General features: G+C 34.1%; 1 protein-coding gene across 1 annotated transcript in view; it reads right to left on the bottom strand.

Annotated features, from left to right (window-relative positions):
• Positions 1–1,268: 1,268 nt before the first annotated feature.
• CNBD1 (cyclic nucleotide binding domain containing 1) overlaps positions 1,269–23,377 on the bottom strand; it is a 412,528-nt gene continuing 390,419 nt past the window's right edge. The window contains exons 11-12 of the mRNA XM_053558669.1: positions 1,376–1,443; positions 1,269–1,283 (exon numbers count right to left, since the gene is read on the bottom strand). Coding sequence (XP_053414644.1) covers positions 1,269–1,283; positions 1,376–1,443 — 83 coding nt within the window. The remainder of the gene's footprint in view (positions 1,284–1,375; positions 1,444–23,377) is intronic.

Below are 23,377 nucleotides of genomic sequence, written 5' to 3'. Positions count from 1 at the left end.
ACACAGCAGCTTGGCCAGGATTATACAGGTCTCGCTGTGCAGAGTTATATACCAAACACCATATACCACTCATATACCAAACACTGCCACTGTGTAATTTGGCAACCATGGTGATAAAACATGATTGCCTCACTTTCATCATGATGATTTAATCTAAAATACATCAGTTCCAAAATATAACCCAGGTACTCTCTCCTTTGAGGAAACTTCTGTTCTCACCACACTTGTGTCTTAAAATAGGACTTAACATGTTTTCAAATGTAGCCATAGGAAACAGTGAAAACATCAAAGTGAGTCATATAGGCTTCACCAAGGATTTTGTTGGGGGGTAAAGGGGAGGGCTGGCATTTAGTACCACACTATTAACAAGTTAGTCTTTAAAAACTCCTTGTAGAAATTTTTGGTCCTTAAAGACCCTGTTTGGTTAAAACTAATCTGTACCCTTCTCCTGTGGGCTTCTGCACCATTTTCTCATATCAAACATCATAGTCTACGACCTTTTACAACATCCACTCCACATTTAGGGGCCATGAATGGTTAGTTCATTGGAGTTCTGCTTTCTTTTGGTGAACAGCAATATTATCAGACCATCCGAGCAACTTCAGACTCCTCTGAAATACTATGAACTTAAATGTACTCCATATTCTTCATTACATTATTAACTCGTTCAATAACATTTCTTGAATAAATTATTAAATATTCCTGCATAAGCTAAATAAGTATTCTAACATGAACTAAAGCTTAGTGTTTCTTTATATATTCTACAAGCATGTAATAAATACAAAATTTATAAAGATCTGCATACGGTGTGTTTGTAGCAACCATAAGTAATATTTTATTAACATAAAATAGATGTGCTAGGGTGGCATCTGTGGCTCAAGGAGTAGGGCGCCGATCCCATATTCTGGAGGTGGTGGGTTCAAACCTAGCCCCGGCCAAAAACCACAAAAATAAATAAATAAATAAATATACTTAAAAAAAAATAGATGTGCTAAAACTAAAACCACAAAATGACCTTTGAAATATCTGTTGAAATGTTTCAATTACTCTTTAAAAATACAAAACTCTTTTAAGTAAGGCTTATTACAGCTATACTTTTGCTGAGACAGGCTATGAAAATTTTTGTAGTCCATTATAAATATTCATGTTACCAAAAATATTATCGTAAGTAAAATTAAGACACATAAGTAGATAGGTGGATCATTAATAAGAACTTTCACAAATGTCTTATTCCATTATTTTCTAGAGTAGATAATAGTATAGTCATTTTAGGAGGAAGGTAACTTTAAAACATAATATTAAATACATTAAGACGTAATAAATGCTTGCACTTAATTACTGTTACTACTTACTATAATTTGAACATTTTACTTACATCTGTCAGATGGCCGAAAGTTGGTTTAGCTGTTTGGATCATAAGTTGTATGGTCACCGGGTCTAATTCTAAATAAAAACAAAGGAAAATATTAAGAATATTATCAAAAGTTTTTTAAATGAGTAAAAAGTAGATAAGTTGCTAATCTCATCATTACCAGTAGTTCAAAATAGCAGATAGACTTGAATTTCCTCTAATAATAAAACTTATTCCTTAATATTTCTTCCTTAACTTATACTCACAGACATCTAGATTGTCCTAGAGAAATTTCACATAAATTATTTGGTCTAATTTGCACAATGTCCAACTTCATAATCAGAAATTGGAAATTGTTTAGTGCTGAATATGTGACTCATATTATTGGTTCCTTACCCCAAAGCCATTCCCTTATCCCTTGGCAGAATCACATTCCATGATAGAGGCTGAAAATACTGTATACTTGCTTTCTTTAGGATCCCATGCTTCTAAGACATAGGCATGTGACTTAAACTGAGAGTAGATGTACAATTTGTCATCCAAATGTGTGTTCGAGAATAAAAAAGAAATATTCATAATTCTTCTTGGGCAATAGAAGAGGATTGCCCTACTCAAACCTGATAATTCGGATCTAACAGAAAATATGCTGAGGGGAGGTAGCTATAAGGAAAGTCTTTAGTCCAGGACACAAACTATGTATACATAATTTAAGAAAGGAAAAATCTGTATTGAAATTATGATATTCAAGTCACGTTTGATTTCTGCAATCGTAAGAGTTATAAAATACAATAGAATGACCAGCTATCACTATTTTGGACAAGGCTGTGTTAAACTACAAAGCTTGGAGCAGCATCTTGTATGCTGAACAAACCCTATGGAGTATGGCCAACCCACCAAAGATGGCTGAGTGAAAACGTAGGGGGAGCCAGGCTCTTTGATGACATCGTTGAATATTTCATTTATTCTTACATGACATCAGACGTATTCTTATACTTTAGCTCGTTTTTTTCACCTATACCAAAAGCATTCTAAATTATACACACACATATACACATGCAGTGCCCGAAAAATAGTATATACATTTTAAGAAAAAAACCTGTATTAAAATTGTTATATTCAATATATACCAATAATGTTGGTATATAATGCTATAATATTATCTTGTATACACATATTGTACCCTGTAACTCTTATAATTGCAGAAGTAAAACATGACATGAGTATTATAATTTTCATACAGATTTTTCCTTTCTTAAATTATGTAAACATATTTTTGGCACTGTGTGTGTGTGCACGTGTGTGTGTGAACATTTAAAATAAAATTTAGGATCCTGGTATTTTGTGTCCAACCTGTTCAATTATTGGATAATCTGTTTTGATCATTTTTGTTTCTAGGTCTATGTAATCTTCATATTTTCTTTTTTTGTTTTTTTGTATTTTAGAGACAGAGTCTCACTTTATCACCCTCGGTAGAGTGCCAAGGCGTAACACAGCTCACAGCAACCTCCAGATCTTGGGCTTAGGCAATTCCCTTGCCTTCGCCTCCCTAGTAGCTGGGACTACCGGCACCCACCACAACACCCGGCTATTTTTTGTTGCAGTTTGGCCAGAGCCGGGTTCAAACCCACCACCCTCAGTATATGGGGCTGGAGCCCTACTCACATATTTTCTTTTTTCTTTCTTTTTTTGTTTTCTTTTTTGGTTGTTTTTTGCAGTTTTTAGCTGGAGCCAGGTTTGAACCCACCATCTCTGGTATATGGGGCCGGTGCCCTACTCCTTGAGCCTCAGGCACCGCCCCCATATTTTCTTTTTTCAATATTCAACATATGATGAATCCGCTAATGTTTTAAGTTAAAGATGTCGGTTTCAAACCATGCTACATAATGTCAGGAAACCATTAACCAATCTTATAATTTTTTAAAATTCAATATTCATAAAAGACAATGATGCAACTTAAAATTTTGAAAATTAATATTATGAATTGTATGATTTATAAAGTAGTGAGAAAATATATAGCCCAAACTCATTTGATTTATGTAAATAGAATATACGGAAGCCATTAAAGTAAAAACGAAAAAAGGTATGTCTAAAACAATATACAAAATAATTTAGTGGACTCTCAGGGCATGCCCTAAGAGGTACTAAATCTTTCATCAGGTGCTAACTCTGCACAGTGGGACCTATGTAATCCTGGCCAAGCTGCTGCCTGTGCTCCTCCATTTATTATCCACTCAATTCCTCACAAAGCCTAAAGCAGGAGTTCAACCCCAAGGTTACAGTATCTTGTGATTTAAAAAACTATTACTTCTTCCTATTATTTATGTAATAGAGTTGGCATTATTTATTGAAAAAAGATGATTGGTTTGGCCACACCTCTACATTTGTTTATATTAGGATTAGATCAATTAAGGAACTCTTTTTTTTTTTTTCAGGAGTCTGTGAGTGGGACACAGAAATGAAATTTTATGGTACAATAAAGAAGTCAATGAAACTCAAATTCATTGTGCATATTAGGCGTCGCCCCAGACAAGGTGCATGCTATCTCATGAAATCCTCCCAAAATTTCTACTAGTCTTGTTACAATTTTGCAAAAATGAACCAATTGGTATTGCCAGGATTATAGACAAAGTTCAGTCTACCTTGATAAAAAGATAAAAATGGGTACATACCTCATTGTAAGTTAATAAACATGGTTTCTATTGTTTTTAATTAACAAAAGATACAACCTAGAATTGTATACATTTTCCCTTAATTTTATAGTTGCAAAAATATAGGAACATCATTTTAATGTTAACATTATTATTCATGTTTTTTAATGTCAACCTTACATTACCCAGATTATGATATTGCATTTAGTGATTTAGAAAATCAAACAATCTACCAATATATCAGATAAAAGGATAGTTAAATAAAAATTAAGAATCAGTTTGTGGCATGCCTTAGGTATTATTATAATATTAAATTGTATTTAAATGGCAAAAAATGCAGTCTGATAAAGAGTGTCACCCAATAAACAGATTGTATTTGAGATGGAGCTGTCTCTCTCGACCTAAATTAACTGCAAGAGGCAGGAATTCAGAATGAGAAGACGTCATCCCCAACTTGCAATAGATTCTGACACATAAAAAAACTTTTCATTTTTTTTCTAACATTTCAACAAGCCAAAACGTATACAACTGCAAACATGTGGGCAGAATACTATGTGATTCTATTTCAGTAATTATGATAGCCTTAAAAGAATTATTGTTTCCTTTTCTTTGTAGATTCAGAGACCTCAGGAGGGACAGCTGAAAAAGTAATGCCAGATCGATCTATAGGATATAATTCAAGGGACCCTGCTGTTAGTAGGTTTTTCCTAAAGAAGCATGCACCCAACAGTTGACATATTTCCATTCGAGTGCTTACCCAGAGCTCTGAAATCTCAATGACAGGGAAAGAAATAGTACTGTATCTGGGTTCATGGAACAAGAGTATTTAAAACTAAGGGCATGAAAAAAAGTTTACAGGAAGTTTCTTACGTTTTCTATAAATATGTTGAAATATATTGGTACATTTTTGACTGTTAAACCAATCTTACATTTCTAGAATAAATCAAATTTGGTCAAGATGCATAGTACTTTTTATATATTTCTGAATTTACAATGCTTACACATTTCCAGGATTTTGCATATGTGTTCCTTTATGAGATTGGCCAGTAATTTTATTTTCTTACAATGTTCCTATTGGGTTTTAGTATAAAGCCAATGGTGGACTAATTTAAGTAGTTTAGGACAGTTCCCTTACCCCCTGTTCTACAGAAGGGTTTAGATAGTATTGACAAAGATTTTCCTTAAATGTTTCATAGAATTCACCCGTTAAACCAAATGCAAGTTTTTGGGAAGATTTCGAATTATATATTCAGTTTCTTTAATACGCATAAAATTACTCAACTTTTCTATTTTTTTTTTTAAGATAGAGTCTCACTATGTCACCCTCGGTAGAGTGTTATGGTGTCACAGCTCACAGCAACCTTAAACTCTTGGGCTTAAGTGATTCTCTGGACTCAGCCTCCCAAGTAGCTGGGACTACAGGCGCCTGTCACAACACCAGGTTTTTTGGTTTTTTCTTTTTTGTTTGTTTGATTGTTTTGTTTGTTTGTTTGTAATAGTCATTGTTGTTTAGCTGCCCTGGGCTTGGTTTTAACCCTCCAGCCCCAGCCCCAGTGTATGTGGTTGGTGCCCTAACCACTGAGATACAGGCACCTAGCCTTGTAAGCATTTTCTGAGGTTTCATTTCTCTAGAAATGTGTTCTCTGTGCATTTTACCAAATATTCAAATGTATTGGCATACAATAGTTTGTGCTCTCTAATAGTTTTTAAATGTCAGCATTTTATGCTCTTGCCTTTCACATGTTTGATATGATGACATATGCTTTCATGCTTTTTTTTTTTTTGGTATGACTCTGTCCAGAGCTATAAGAATTTCATTATTCTTTTCAGAGTTTTCGTATGATTTGCTGATCATCTTCATGGTTGCATGGTTTTCTATATATTAAATTTTTAAATTATTTTTCCATAGACATTCTTTAAAGTTGCTACTCTTTTTCTAATACCTTGGAGCAGGTGATGAGCTTTTTGATTTCATCCCTTCTGTTTTTTCCTTTAAGCTTAATGACTTTAGATAAAATCAACAAATTTTGATGTGCAATTAGCAATTTCACTTCAATTAAGATTAAAATATTGGGATTTATTCACAATCTATGAGTTTTTTTAAGTACTCTTTTCTTTATTTATTTCAACATGTGAAGGGGGCATTTTTTTTTTTTTTTTTTTTTTACCTAGATACTTTGTGTAATGATTAAGGTAGAGCTTTTACGTTCCCATCACTAAAATAGTGTTCACTGAACCTGATAGGTAAGTTTTTACATTTCACTCCCTCCTGCCCTCCTTTCTTCTTGGTTTCCAATGTCCTTTATTTTTTATTTTATTTTATTTTTTTTTTGTAGAGACAGAGTCTCACTTTATGGCCCTCGGTAGAGTGCCGTGGCCTCACACAGCTCACAGCAACCTCCAACTCCTGGGCTTAAGCGATTCTCTTGCCTCAGCCTCCCGAGTAGCTTTAAATCACTTTGTGCCTGATTGTCCCCTTCATTTAGTCCTAGTTATTATAGAATACATGTGGTGTTTGTTTTCCATTCCTGAAATACTTCACTTAGAATAATAATCTCCTGTTCCATCCATGTTGCTGCAAAAGATAGCATTTAACTCCTTTTCATGTACATATTGGAGTACCACTCCATATAAAAAGGAATTAAATGCTATCTTTTGCAGCAACATGGATGGAACAGGAGACCATTATTCTAAGTGAAGAATATGTGTGTGTGTAAATATATATATACCAAATTTTCTTTATCCATACACAAATTGATGGTCACTTAGGTTGGTCCTACATTTTTACAATTATAAATTGTTCTGCCATAAACATTCACGTGCAGGTGTCTTTTTGAAACAATGACTTAATTTCCTTTGGGTAAATACCCAAGAGTGGGATTACTGGATAGAATGGGAGGTCTAAATCTGTGTTTGAGGAATCCCCATACTGTTTTTCATAAAGGCTGTACTGACTTTCCATCCCACCAGCGGTTCATAAGCATTTTCTTTCTCTCTGCATCCATGTTTCAGCATCTACTGTTTTTGCTTTTGTAATATAGGCCATTCTAAGAGAGGTAACATGATATCTCATTGTGGCTGTAATTTACATTTACCTAATGACTAAATATGTTGATAATTTTTCATATGTTTCTTAGCCATTTGTCTATCTTCTTTTCAAAATCTTCAATTTGTGTCTTTTGCCCACATTTTAATTGTCTTTTTCTTGATGATTTTGTTTGAGCACTTTATAAATTCTAGATATTAGCCCTTTGTCAGACGTATCTTGTTTATTAGCTCAATTGATTACTTTCTTTATTGTACAGAAGCTTATTAATTTAATTAAGTCTCATTTATATATTTATTTTATTGCTTTATTTGACTTGTGGGTTTAAGTCATAAATTCTTTCAGTAAACTGATACCTATAAGAGTTTTCCGATATTTTCTTTTAGAATTTCTGTGTTCTCAAAGAGCTACTTTGATAACAACACATGAAATTTTATAAGGAAATAAAATTGCTGGAGTATTAAACAGAAAAATGTAAGACAATCATCATAAATAAGCTATAGCCATAAAAGATCCTATGATGCAGTGGTTCTTAAATTTTGCTCCCCAAACCAGTAGCATCCAGTACATTAGGATCTTGTTATAAATACAAATTCATAGAGAACTGGATAGCCACATGTAAAAGACTGAAACTGAACCCACACCTTTCTCCACTCACTAAAATTGATTCAAGATGAATAAAAGATCTAAATCTAAGGCACGAAACAACAAAAATCCTCAAAGAAAGTGTGGGAAAAACACTTGAAGATATTGGCCTGGGATAGAACTTATGAAGACTTCTGTGGCAATTGCAACCCCAAAAAAATAAACAAATGGGACTTAATTAACCTCAATATCTCTGTACGGCTAAGGAGACAACATCCAAAGCAAATAGATAATCTAAACAATGGGAAATGATATTTGCATATTATAAATCAGACAAAAGCTTGACAAATAGGATCTATAGAGAACTCAAATTAATCAACATAAAAAGAGCCAATCATACCTTATATCACTGTGCAAGTGAATAGAGCCTTCGCTAAAGAAGACAGACGAATGGCTAACAGCATATGAAAAAATACTCATCATCCCTAATGATCAGAGAAATACAAATCAAAACCACCCTGAGATATCACTTAACCCCTGTGAGAATGTCCCACATCACAAAATCTCAAAACTGCACATGCTGGCGTACATGTGGAGAGAAGGGAACTCTTCTCCATTGCTGGTGGGACTGCAAACTAATATAACCTTTTTGGAAGGAAGGATGGAGAATCCTCAAAGAACTCAAATTAGAAAGTAGCTTCTCCATAGCACTTGTTCCTTCATTTCCACTTTTACATTATAAAGATGGCTTCTTTCCTTAAGCCTCATCAACTATCTTTGGCGAGCTCCCAACTTTCCTTCTGCAGCCTTCATAGAATTGAAGAGAGTTTGAGGGAATGGTGTTTGCTTTGGATGAGTGTTTTGATTCAAGGAAAATTCTGTGACTATTTTGATTGATCCAGACAAACTTTCTCCATATCAGCAATCAGGCTGTTTTGCTTTCCTATCTTGTGTGCTCGTTGGAGTAGCACTTTTATTTCTGTCATGAATGTTTCCTTTTCATTCAGAACATAGCTTTGGGTCAGGAGGCCTACCTTTCAGCACGTCCCAGCTTTCTGCATGTCTTCCTGACTAAGCTTAATTATTTCTAGCTTTGATTTAAAGTATGAGATACAAACCTTCCTTTCATTTGAACTCTCAGAGGCCACTGTAGGGTTATTAATTGGCCTAATTTTTGTATTTTAATATCTTAGAGAATAGGGAGGCCTGAAGAGAGGGAGAGACAGAGAGGAATAGCCAGTGGGTGAAATAATCAGAACATACACATTTATCAATTAAGTTTGCCATGTTGTATGGGTGTTCATGGCATCCCAAAACCAATATAAATACTAGTGTCAAAGATGACTGACTACAGAGTACTGTAAGAGATACAATAATATTAAAAAATTTGATCTATTGCAATAGTTACCAAAATGTGACACAGAGACAGAGAGTGAGCATATGTTAAGGGGGAAATGGCACCATTAGAAATGCTAGAAGCAGGTTTATGGCAAAACTTCAATTTGGAAAAAAATGCTGTATCTGTGAAGCACAATAACAAGAGGTGTTCCCATGCTATAATAAATACTGTGAGGGATGAATATAAAAAGATAAGTAGCCCAAAGCCATTGGGGAGAATTTAGGTAGGAAGACATCTCAACTTAAAAAAACTCAAGTTTAAATAGTAACAGTGGTAATTCTATTATTTTTGCGATTAGGTACTAAAAGTTCACATTTACTTCAGGCCCTCTATTCCAAAATGGGAGTAAAAAGAGCTGATGCTGGCTAGACAGATATTGTTAGAGACAGACAAGTAAAGATTGTTAGACACAGACAAGTCTAGGAAGAAAGTTTTGATGACAAGAGGATGGAAAATTACTGTTTCTTCAAATTTGTGCAGAACAGCCCAGAAAAAAACTATTAAAAATACATATTTTGGATTTTTCTTTTGGTAATGATAGACTAGCTTGTATCAGACCAACCCAACTGACAGGAACAATGAGGAAAGATAGGTAAAATATGTTAAATCTCTTTGGAAGAATCAGAACATGACACAATCAAGGCTTGAGGGGGCAAAATCTCAGATGAGAAATCAAAGAAGTGAAACTGTCACTTGGCCCCACTTTTTATTTCCAAGCATTTTCTGACTTCTAAGTAGGCAAGAGCCTAGAGGCTAAGAATTAAGCAGATGTCAAAGTTATCATTAAAAAAAAAACAACAACTTTAAAATAACTATGATTATAGGCTTATGAAAATATAGTCCAAAATAGGGAATTTTGGCAGATAGCTAATACCTATTTAAAAATCAAAAAGCAATTATGTAAGCGAAAATAAAATAACATAAATTAAGAACTTAATAAGTGGGTTTAACGAGAAGTTTAGACACAGAGGATTAATGAAATGGAAATAGCAACAGGAGAAAATTTTTTATTTTGAAGCATAGGAAGAAAATAAGTTGGAAAATACAAACAAAAAAAAAAGTAAGAAAGGCTCTGGCATACATAAAATTGTAGTCCCATGAAGAAAGAAGACAAGGAAGCAAAAATAATGTATGAGGAACTAATTACCAAGAATTCAAATCATGTACCCTAAATTGTTAAGGTAGATTATAGAACTAAAGAGACAAGATAATCGATAAACAAAACAACTTAGAAGACATTGTAGGAAGCTATCTTCTAAAATATGGGATGCGCAGATATATGATCTTATTGAAAGAAGATATATTTTAAATGTCAAAAGCAAACAAAATAATATGTATAGTTGACAAATTCTCTAAAAAGAGCTCAATATCTATACAAAATTATATGGTGACCAAGATGCAAAAGTGCAGTGATTTCAGCACTGGATGATTCAGCACATTCAGACTGGATGATCAATCTTCCTGAATACTCTCAAGGTGTCATCAGATAATAGACGCTTGGTATTTACCAGAGCTAAATTTTGCCCTGGTAAAATAGATATCATTAATTCTAATGTTTCTAATGTGGATCACCATAGAATCTGTGATAGTTTCAGAATCTTTGAAATAGTAATGTGGATGTATTGGCCACATAATATAGGATGTAGGCTTAACTTGTTCTATTGGCATTGTTAGCCACATTTTGTGCCAAATAAATGCTCTTCTCTTAGAAATGGAATTTTCAAGAGATGCCAAACCTGAATAATGCCTTTGACATCTCCCTTGCTAACTCTTTCCATGTGGTAGATATTGCAGATAATTATTCTTACAGTTATTTACTCATGAGGTACAAAATTCCAGATTTAAAAAAGTGACAAATTTGCCATAATCAATAATAAACTATTAATGAATTACTGCTAAATATATACTATCTACATTGGTGATAATAAAACAGAATCAAAGGAAATGGTTACATTCTATAACCTTACAGTGTTGCTCTTAGGAACATTACTCTAAGCATAATATTCTTACCTAATCATCACTTTGTGAATAATAATACGCATAATAATGCTACTATTGCCAAATACTTTCTCTATACTATTTTCAAAACACAAAGTGACATTTTTCAGCAAATGTTATTGCCATGTCATTAATTAAAAAAAAAATACTGGGTCTTACACACGTATAGATTAAGCATTTGCCTGATAAATCACATAGCTTCCAAGAGTTTGAGATTGGATTTTTACTCAACTCTCTCTCAATCCAAACTCTGTATTTACTTTATTATATGTATTCCTCCTCCTGCTTGCAACAATGGTTGAATATATTATGTTCTGAAGTATTGCTTTCAACAGAATTATTTTCTTACTTTCTAAATGTACTTATTTTTCTCTCAACTCAGGATTGATATTTGTGATTGCAGTTTTGTGACTCAGAAATTCTTTCTTATATCTTCTCAGATGTAACTCAGTCAGGGTATAATCAAAACAGTTGCCAAAAGTGCCTAAAGACCTAGACAAATGCATACTCAGAAGCAAAGATGCCATTTTAAAACTTAGCTTCATTATGTTTTAGGAAATTTTGCAGAAACATTAATGCCAACAGAAAAAAAAATAACAATAATAACAATTAAATAAGAAGGAAGACCTAGCAGTCACAGAGTATCTAGATTGTGACTCAAATGATAGGCATTTGGTAATGTTCTTACACACTGGAAAGAGAACATTAAGATTTCCACCTTTCAGGCGGCGTCTGTGGCTCAAAGGAGTAGGGCGCCAGACCTATATGCCAGAGGTGGCGGGTTCAAACCCAGCCCAGCCAAAAACTTTAACAATAACAACAACAAAAAAAAATTCCACCTTTCAACCAAATATGTGCAGATAGGCAGATTACAAACACAGACTTAAACACATATATAGTGTGTTTACAGTGGATAGTGTTGGATAGTGTTGGATAGTGTTGTTCTATTCCCCAAACAGAATATACATAACAAATAGAAATGGGCCTATAAGCAAGAATAGGGCTAATTTAAGACCACCACGAGTTTTATTAATTGATTCAGGAATTTGTAGCAAGAAAAATAACTAGATCTTGTAAATAATTTCAACAACATAAATCTCACCCTGTAAAGATTAGAGTGAACTGGGGTATAGGAATCAGTATATTAAATTTTATCAAGAACAAGGAAGAGGGAAGAATATTGAAACTCAAAGACAGGTTACAACTTCTTTTATAAGTGCCAAAGTACCAACTAAGGTAGCATAGCAGTGAAGAAAGTGAGGACCAATTCATCTCATAATAATTACAGTTTGTGAGATATCACAAACTCATTAATTCAATATTGTATGAACCATAAAACAGCTCTTCTGATTTTTGAATGCATCCCCACTTTTGTTCCCCTGCCCAGATTGAATCTTTTATGCTGCTTGATACAAACACTTCCATGGGACTTGCCTTCCTGTTGTGTTCTTCTTCCCTTTTGATCTAATATCCCCCGACACAGGCCTTTGTCAGTTCTCTTCTGAATCCCTTACCAGAATGCAGGTGGAAAACCACTCTAATAAGGTTTGGTCAATCAGGACATCTGAGGTATAAACTAAAAGAAACATCTTATCAATAAATTGTGGTTATTTACTATTGAAATAGTGTGATCCACAAGTAAAAACCATATGTAAATCACACCATGAAGGAGATTGGCCTTTGGAGTATGGGTCTGGAACCTTGATCACTACTGAAAACAATATTTCCTTATGTGAAATGTATCCAGAAAGCCAAAAGAATGGTTAAATCACCAATGATTTGTGTGGTAGCATAGAAGAAACACGCCTTAAAATTGTGTTAAAATTAACACAATTTAACTTCGTTTTTAACTTGTTAAGTCAAGTTAAAACTAACTGCCAATGCAAAGAAGGCACATAGCTCAAACTCACTCCCACCCACAGAAATATTTAATGGTGGATCTAATATTTCATTTTTGAAAGATACATCGATAAAGGTAGAGATCATTTTTAAAATTAAGTCAATGTACTTTCGTATTTTTATGTTTTTAAGATGTGTTTGTGATTTTTCATATTAGTGTTTCTAATTCTACTAATTTTAAAGTATGTATTTATGAAATAGAACAATTAAGTTTGTGGACTCACCCTAGAAATTGTGTTACCTACCTCACAACTGAATATCAATCACTATGGTTACCTGGGAGGTACTCCCCTTGGAAAGCTACGCACTAATGGCAGTGCCTAGTCATCCTTCATAGCAATTTTGGAACTCGTTTTCTGGAATGTTCATCAGAGTTGTCATATGAAGTCTGACAATTAAGTTAGTGAGCTCGTGCTAGAAAAAGTGCTATATACCTCACTGCTGAATGTCACTATAATTACTAGATGACCAAGGGGAGTACTTTGATGATAACCATAGTAATATTTTGCAATGAGGTATCTAAAACTTTTTCTAAGATAAATTCATGAACTTAACTGTCAGACCTAGTAAGGAAATCTAAAAGTCATGTGTTAACTAAGGCAATAAACTCAAATCAGCTTCTTGACTTGAAATTCTTATAAATTGAATTTAATAAAATATATGAATAAATGTTTTCCTTTGAGAGATAATACAATCACATGATGTAAACTTTACATTGGTAAGTAGTGTGTGTGCACATACAGCGATAGATCCATTCTTCAATAATTATTCTCTGAACTACTTTGAATTACAGCAGTAGGCTTCATTGCACGGCCTTGCTTCCATTCTATCTCCCAGTCTGCTTTTCATCCTTTGTTCTACTCCACTTTTTTCTGCATGTCAATCTTTGCATGTCATTTCCCTAAAATACTTTAATGGCTCTATTCTTTCAACTGGATAGTTGGTATTCAATGATAATATTTTGTCCCTATACCTTTGTTTAAGGTGGGTCCTTATGTCAATTTTGTTGCTTTTAGCAGCAGTTAAAAGAAAACCTAACCCAAACTATAAAATCCAAACTGCCTCAGAACTTATTTATTTATTCCTTACCTGGTAAGAAATTGGTGCACATCAATCCAGAGACAGTGTAGTTTTTAAGGTTGGTTGGTTTACTACTATTGCTCTTTTGTAAGAATGAAAAAGAATGCTTTCCAAAAGATTTATACAACCCTTCCTTGAGATCCATTAGATTTAGGTTATGTGACCCTTCCCAAGCCAAGGTCTATCAGTTAATACGAGTAATTATCAAATGATATCGGGGTTCCTTAATGTGGAAAATTATAATTGATGTTAGTAGCTCAATATTTAAAAGCTCAGCTTTTTTTCATATGTAATTTTTTTTTAAAGTCCAAACTTCAGTGAAGATCATTAACTTTTTAACAAATAGGAGACAAGTTGAGTTGGCATCTAACTCAAAGGTTATGTAGAGGTTGCTTTGATATCTCTGTTAGTTCTGGATTACAGCTCATCATGGCCCAGCAACCTCTGAGTTAAAAATGCATTGTTGACAAAAAGAAAAGGTAAGCAACAACATTTCAAATGTTTCAAAAACTTTTGAAAAAGACAATAATGGAAAACAATGCAAAACATTCGTTAGTACACAGCACATACCATATTGGACACAGGCATAGTGAAAAATCTCCCCTTTGGCCCTGAAGAGGATTTCTTGGTCTCCCAAAATACTAGCTCTAACTTTTGACATCTGTGATGAACTCTCTGGTCTATTTTCTCTGTGGCCATATCTGGGATGATCATGACAAAGCTTTCCCATGCTGAAGGAATCAAATCTTTAGCATTCTCACCTTGGTGTAAATTTAGGGAAATGATGACTGCCATAGGACTTAAATATCCTGGGATCTTGTCTCTAATATTTAGATTAATTTATTTCAATGTAGTTATCTTAAAAATCTCAATAGGCTTCCACTATATTTGTTTCAAGTTTATTTAGTTGGCTAGAAATCACCTCCAAAGATCATGTTTGTGCAGTTTTTTATTGTAGGAATATCCATTGCTTCACAGCAAGGCCCTAACCACTCTCTAGTTCACCTCCAATGGCTTTAAACTGAGATAAATCAAAACCTGGAATATGGTTCTGTCTTAGAGGTGGTATTCCAAAGATTTCTTCAGTGAGAAAGAATCATTTCTGAAGAATCACCTAGGGAATTTTTTTTTTTTTTTTTTTTAATTTGGCCGGGGCTGGGTTTGAACCCACCACCTCCGGCATATGGGACCGGCGCCCTACTCCTTGAGCCACAGGGGCCACCCACCTAGGGAATTTTTTAAAGAACAATGTTTAAATTACTTCTAAGACAAATTAATTAAATAAGAATTTTAGGAGCTGGGAACAAAGCATAATTATGTTTTTTAAAGCAATACGCAACCAAAGTTGAGACCATTGTGTTAACCAGAGGTATTATAAGAAGTTTAAGTCTGGGTTTATCTTTTACATAACCTTATTCTCTGAGAATTATGCTATCTTTCTGCTTCAATATGTAAGTTCTTAAATTTGGATTGTAGTCTATTTTTCATAATTAAAAGAATCGCATTACTAATTTGCATAGCTATGGCAGTGAGACAAATAATCTACTAAAACTATCACTCTTTTTTATAAATTCTTTATGGCCAAGAATCCTAAGCTTATCTCTTTCTTGAAAAAATTTAATAATGGCCCTGGGAATTAATCACACACTGCAAAATCCTGGTATTTTTCTAACAGGTCCCTTAAGATACCATTTTTATTCCAAATGTAATAATGTCATAATTTAACCAAACATTAAATTTTCTTTAAGTTTATTCCTACACAGGAATAGTAATCCTTCAGCAAGTCAGTTCTATATGTTAAGGTGTATTGACTCTAACAATCCAGTTCTAGTACCAAATTCTTTAATAATGTTCCGGTAATGAACAAGAGAACTTAAATGCCATTAATTTAGACAGAAAAGGATTTTGGTTGATGAGTAATTGAGAGCTCAAAAAATCCATGGGAATACTGAAGAGTCACTCTCAGTCAGGAACAAAAGGACATAAAGCTCAACCGGGATCTTCTCATTACATAGGAGCAACCTTTTTAATGTGGTATTGCCAATGCCATGACCACGGACCATTCATCTGTGCAATAGACAACATGTGCTTTGGGACCTCCAATTCTTGTTTCCCTTTCCAAAGGCTCATGTCATGTGTTGTCCTCTATTGTTTTCCAACATCATTACTCTTCGTTGTAGAAAAAAAATGCATCTGGAAAAAATCTTACTTAACTTAATTTCATGACACTTCTGGGTTACTCTAGTTTAGCTGAATCAGTTAAAATATTGAAATATTTCCTCACTAGTTGAGTTAAATAATCATTGTTAAGGCCGCCTAAGTAAGCTACCAGCACATAAGCTGCTCCAAATCCCACGACCTCCCACTACTTAAATCCGTGATGGTTGGTGTGCCAGAGATTTTTTAGGACCCTATTTTGAATAGATTTCCTTCGAGTGGATCAGAACCTAGGCATTTTTAGTTGTTAAATATTTTGAATAACACTCCTGCTCTCATTTGATTGAACTTTTGACACAGAAGCCTTTACTTTAGATTAATTTCATAAATTATTTAAGATAACTCAAGATGTAACTGCAGTCCCAGGATTTGAATCCTAAGAGTCTCATTCCATAGCTAAAGCTCTTAAACAAACAAACAAAAAAAAAACAGATTACTTTATTCTAGACAAGCAAAATAAGTGAATTTCCTTCATAATATTCACAAATGGAAAAGTAGCAGAATATTTGGAAGAACAGACAAGGGAATAAGGAAGTATCCTAGTGACTCTTTAAAAATTCTATCATGTACACATGCACAGTGGCCAAGCCAACCCTAGTCAAGGCTGAACAACCTTAGGACCAGCACAAATTTAACAGCTGTTTTAAAATTCCTGCTTATTAAGTTATATACACATACACACACACACACACACACACACACACATAAATGAGTAACACCAAAAATAACAACTGGCTATTCAATTATCTCAGGTTTAATCTGTGGAATGACTAAAATTAAGACATGAAAAGAAAACAGAAATACACTATTATATTATAATGGAATAAATAAATGGAAATAATTTTACTTTTGCATATTTAAAATCTCAAAGGAAAATATCCTTGAATCAAATAAATAATTGGCATTGAAGAATAATAATCTCTCTCACAGACAGAAAAAAATCCAGCTAAGGAGAAAAGTTTCTTTGCAGGAGAATAGGTAGTTTTGTGTGTTCTGAACACTGTGAATTAAAAAAAATGTATTTCACTATAGTTCACAGTAAAATTTCCAAGTTTGTTTTGTATTTACTGCCACTTTTGGTCTAAAAGAAGTATAAACAATAGAGTTTAAGCTCAGTAAGTCATAGGAAATACTTTAAGAATGGCATATAGAAGCCTCAAGGCAAAATATGGTTACTGCCTAACGTACTTAGCATAAGTAACATGGAGAATTTAAAATTCTAAGAAGAATTATGTATAACCATACCTGTAGGCCTCCCTGCAATTTGGGGTGATGAAAGGCATGCTTGGACTATAATAAAATGATGAGTCATGTTTTTTAAAAAGATGCTTTATATAAAATAACCTGTGTTTTATGGAAATACATGCAATGGAGAGTAGGCAGTTTGGGCAGCATTTCCAATGCTGCAGAGCATTTGAAAAAATTGAGCATGCTCTCTCATACACACACAAACGTGGATTAACTATATGCTGCCGAAACAGGCAGACACAGAAAATGTTTATAATTTACATTTCTGATACACATCAACAAATCGGCCCACAAAAAGGCTCTGGCAGAACTATGGAATCTGTTTCCTCTACACAAAGGGATCCAGTAAATGTCAACACTTAGAAATAAAATGAAATGGTTATAGAAATGGAAAAAGTTTTAATTTTTAAAGCTTAACCAAAATCCATGCATAAATGTTTACATATCTCCAGGTAACATCTATAAGAAGATATGAAAACACTTCAAAAATTCATTAATATAATGATAGAATACTTGAAAAAGGTAAATGTCTGTGTATAACACAAGTATAACCCAAGCATTACACAAAGATGCTGACATTGAAAACTTTGAGAAAATCAATGATAGTAGCTTAATCTTCAATTTTTGATAACAGCAGAATTGGTTACATGACCACAACTGCATATACATGATTATTCTATGTTGCAATAAAATAAAAATAATTGATGTATATTCTGAATACTGTGAATTAAAAAAAAATGTATTTCACTATATCTCTAGTACTGTCCATGGAGACAAGTTCTGGCTGTTCTTGTGAGCTGTCTGACAACTGCAGTATTAAAGTCTGTTTTGTGGTAACATATTTCATCAACATTTCTCAACACTTAGGAAAAATGTGTTTGAATATCATGTCCTGCTCTGAGTTGACCCTCATAAAACAAATAGTAATTTGGCTTTATTAGCACTGCCTCTTTAGGGAACTACATCAAGATGACAAAGGAAGCTCTAATACAGTGAGGAAAGTGGGGGTACTCAACAATGATGCAAGCATTTCTAGCCATGTGATATAGTTTCCTCCCTCTAATTATATGAAGATTATTAACATTCTTTGTCCAATTCTAGGGCAGATAAACTTTGCTGCTCTAAAAGAAATATTGCACAAGAATACTCTAAAATATATTAAAAAAACAAACAAAAAATAAACATAAGGCAGAAGTGGGTTAACAAATATAATACTGTGATATAAAATAAGAAATAAATAAAATAATCAAAAGACTAGAAATAGAACAAAATTATATTTTTAAAACTCCTGTATTTAAAACCAATAATAAATTGAAAGGTTTTAAAATGCACAATATTTAGAAAATTAGTTATGCATGATTGTTGAAGGTGGGAATGATCCTTGAATTATACAATAAAATTCCAGATAATTTAAATAACTACTTAGAAAAATTAAAAAAATATATATATAAAACATTTGACACAAAACCAAAGAGCCACCAATGGGGGCACAGGGTGGGGAAAGATATCTGTCTCCACTTTATAATGAGGGGGCTGAGAAAATTTGAAAATATCATAAAAATGATATTAGATAAGACTAAATATACTTCATTTTCCCTGTATATAACAGGAAAAATTTTAATGCTATTAATATAACAAATTTCATAAGACTTGATGAATAATGGACAAATAATCTGGAATAGATAAAAGTTATAGTAGAGAATAGCAAAAAGAGAAATGCGAATATTAAATTAATATATAAAGGATTTTATACCACAGTAACAATTAAAATGATGCCAAGTTGATTTTCTCTGTCGATGGTAAATATCTTTGCCAGTGAAGACTTGATCATGCAGCAAGAAACCCCGGAGAACAAAGTGTAAGTGGCACACGTGTCCTCAGCACCATGAGAAGAGCAGCTGTTCTCAGTGGGCATGAGCATTTCAGTAAAAGGAGGCGGCATTTCAGGTCTAAGTGAAGCTGGCAAATGATTTAAATGATATTCTATAGTTATATATACCTAATGGTAAAGTATTTGGGACAAAGTTAATTGATAGGACTGCAGTAATTTTCATGTTAGAATCATAGATGAAGACCCACAAAAGTATCAAGAAGGCGACAATCTCATGAGCCTCAACAGTCCTAAGGAAGGAATGAGGTAGGGAAATACATGGGAGGGTTACATATAAGGCTCTTCAAACATTTCCTCTTCCATTAGCCTTTGCTTATTTTATTAGCAGTATCTTTATTTATGGTGCATTAGCCTCAATGAACTTCTCAAATGTATGGATACTAGGTCAAGGGAAAAATACAACAAGAAGACATTTCAGTTCTAAATATCTATGCACCCAATTTAAATGCTCCCAGATTCTTGAAACAGACTTACTCAGTCTGAGCAATATGATATCTGATAATACCATAATAACAGGGGACCTTAACACTCCTCTTACAGAGCTCGACAGATCCTCAAACAGAAATTAAACAAGGATATAAGAGATTTAAATGAGACCCTAGAACAACTGTGCTTGATAGACGCATATAGAACACTCCATCCCAAAGATAAAAAATATACATTCTTCTCATCACCCCATGGAACATTCTCCAAAATTGATCATATCCTGGGGCACAAAACAAATATCAACAGAATCAAAAGAATTGAAATTTTACCTTGTATCTTCTCAGACCATAAGGCACTAAAGATGGAACTCAACTCTAACAAAAGTGCTCGACCCCACCCAAAGGCATGGAAATTAAACAATCTTCTGTTGAATAACAGATGGGTGCAGGAAGAAATAAAACAGGAAATCATTAACTTCCTTGAGCATAACAAAAATGAAGACACAAGCTACCAAAACCTGTGGGATACTGCAAAAGCAGTTTTGAGAGGAAAATTCATCGCTTTAGATGCTTACATTCGAAAAACGGAAAGAGAGCACACCAACAATCTCACAAGAGATCTTATGGAATTGGAAAAAGATGAACAATCTAAGCCTAAACTCAGTAGAAGAAAAGAAATATCCAAAATCAAATCAGAGATCAATGAAATTGAAAACAAAAGAATCATTCAGAAAATTAATGAAACAAGGAGTTGGTTTTTTCGAAAAAATAAATAAAATAGATAAACCATTGGCCAGACTAACGAGGAATAGAAAAGTAAAATCTCTAGTAACCTCAATCAGAAATGATAAAGGGGAAATAACAACTGATCCCACAGAGATACAAGAGATCATCTCTGAATACTACCAGAAACTCTATGCCCAGAAATTTGACAATGTGAAAGAAATGGATCAATATTTGGAATCACACCCTCTCTCTAGACTCAGCCAGGAAGAAATAGAGCTCCTGAACAGACCAATTTCAAGCACTGAGATCAAAGAAACAATAAAAAATCTTCCAACCAAAAAATGCCCAGGTCCAGATGGCTTCACTCCAGAATTCTATCAAACCTTCAAGGAAGAGCTTATTCCTGTACTGCAGAAATTATTCCAAAAAATTGAGGAAGAAGGAATCTTCCCCAACACATTCTATGAAGCAAACATCACCCTGATACCAAAACCAGGAAAAGACCCAAACAAAAAGGAGAATTTTAGACCAATTTCACTCATGAATATAGATGCAAAAATTCTCAACAAAATCCTAGCCAATAGATTACAGCTTATCATCAAAAAAGTCATTCATCACGATCAAGTAGGCTTCATCCCAGGGATGCAAGGCTGGTTTAACATACACAAGTCTATAAATGTTATCCACCATATTAACAGAGGCAAAAATAAAGATCACATGATCCTCTCAATAGATGCAGAAAAAGCATTTGATAAAATCCAGCATCCTTTTCTAATTAGAACACTGAAGAGTATAGGCATAGGTGGCACATTTCTAAAACTGATTGAAGCTATCTATGACAAACCCACAGCCAATATTTTACTAAATGGAGTAAAACTGAAAGCTTTTCCTCTTAGAACTGGAACCAGACAAGGTTGTCCTCTGTCACCTTTACTATTCAACGTAGTGCTGGAAGTTCTAGCCAATACAATTAGGCAAGACAAGGAAATAAAGGGAATCCAAATGGGAGCAGAGGAGGTCAAACTCTCCCTCTTTGCTGACGACATGATCTTATACTTAGAAAACCACAAAGACTCAACCATAAGACTCCTAGAAGTCATCAAAAAATACAGTAATGTTTCAGGATATAAAATCAATGTCCAGGTGGCGCCTGTGGCTCAAGGGGTAGGGCGCCGGTCCCATATGCCAGAGGTGGTGGATTCAAACCCAGCCCTGGCCAAAATAAATAATAATAATAAAATAAAATAAAATCGACGTCCACAAGTCAGTAGCCTTTGTGTACACCAATAACAGTCAAGATGAGAAGCTAATTAAGGACACAACTCCCTTCACCATAGTTTCAAAGAAAATGAAATACCTAGGAATATACCTAACGAAGGAGGTGAAGGACCTCTATAAAGAAAACTATGAAATCCTCAGAAAGGAAATAGCAGAGGATATTAACAAATGGAAGAACATACCATGATCATGGAGGGGAAGAATCAACATTGTTAAAATGTCTATACTTCCCAAAGCAATCTACCTATTCAATGCCATTCCTATCAAAATACCAACATCGTACTTTCAAGACTTGGAAAAAATGATTCTGCGTTTTGTATGGAACCGGAAAAAAACCCGTATAGCTAAGGCAGTTCTCTGTAACAAAAATAAAGCTGGGGGCATCAGCATACCAGATTTTAGTCTGTACTACAAAGCCATAGTGCTCAAGACAGCATGGTACTGGCACAAAAACAGAGACATAGACACTTGGAATCGAATTGAAAACCAAGAAATGAAACTAACATTTTACAACCACCTAATCTTTGATAAACCAAACAAGAACATACCTTGGGGGAAAGACTCCCTATTCAATAAATGGTGTTGGGAGAACTGGATGTCTACATGTAAAAGACTGAAACTGGACCCACACCTTTCCCCGCTCACAAAAAATAATTCAAGATGGATAAAGGACTTAAATTTAAGGCATGAAACAATAAAAATCCTCCAAGAAAGCATAGGAAAAACACTGGAAGATATTGGCCTGGGGAAAGACTTCATGAAGAAGACTGCCATGGCAATTGCAACAACAACAAAAATAAACAAATGGGCCTTCATTAAACTGAAAAGCTTCTGTACAGCTAAGGAGACAATAACCAAAGCAAAGAGACAATCTACACAATGGGAAAGGATATTTGCATATTTTCAATCAGACAAAAGCTTGATAACTAGGATCTACAGAGAACTCAAATTAATCCACATGAAAAAAGCCAACAATCCCATGTATCAATGGGCAAGAGACATGAATAGAACTTTCTCTAAAGATGACAGACAAATGGCTAACAAACACATGAAAAAATGTTCATCATCTCTATATATTAGAGAAATGCAAATCAAAACAACCCTGAGATATCATCTAACCCCAGTGAGAATGGCCCACATCACAAAATCTCAAAACTGCAGATGCTGGCGTGGATGTGGAGAGAAGGGAACACTTTTACACTGCTGGTGGGACTGCAAACTAGTACAACCTTTCTGGAAGGAAGTATGGAGAAACCTCAAAGCACTCAAGCTAGACCTCCCATTTGATCCTGCAATCCCATTACTGGGCATCTACCCAGAAGGAAAAAAATCCTTTTATCATAAGGACACTTGTACTAAACTGTTTATTGCAGCTCAATTTACAATCGCCAAAATGTGGAAACAGCCTAAATGCCCACCAACCCAGGAATGGATTAACAAGCTGTGGTATATGTATACCATGGAATACTATTCAGCCATTAAAAAAAATGGAGACTTTACATCCTTCGTATTAACCTGGATGGAAGTGGAAGACATTATTCTTAGTAAAGCATCACAAGAATGGAGAAGCATGAATCCTATGTACT

Source organism: Nycticebus coucang, chromosome 13 (assembly GCF_027406575.1).
Source record: "Nycticebus coucang isolate mNycCou1 chromosome 13, mNycCou1.pri, whole genome shotgun sequence".
Lineage (NCBI taxonomy): Eukaryota > Metazoa > Chordata > Mammalia > Primates > Lorisidae > Nycticebus > Nycticebus coucang.
The sequence above is the reverse complement of the archived record's forward strand: the minus strand, read 5'-3'. Positions and strand labels throughout refer to the sequence as shown.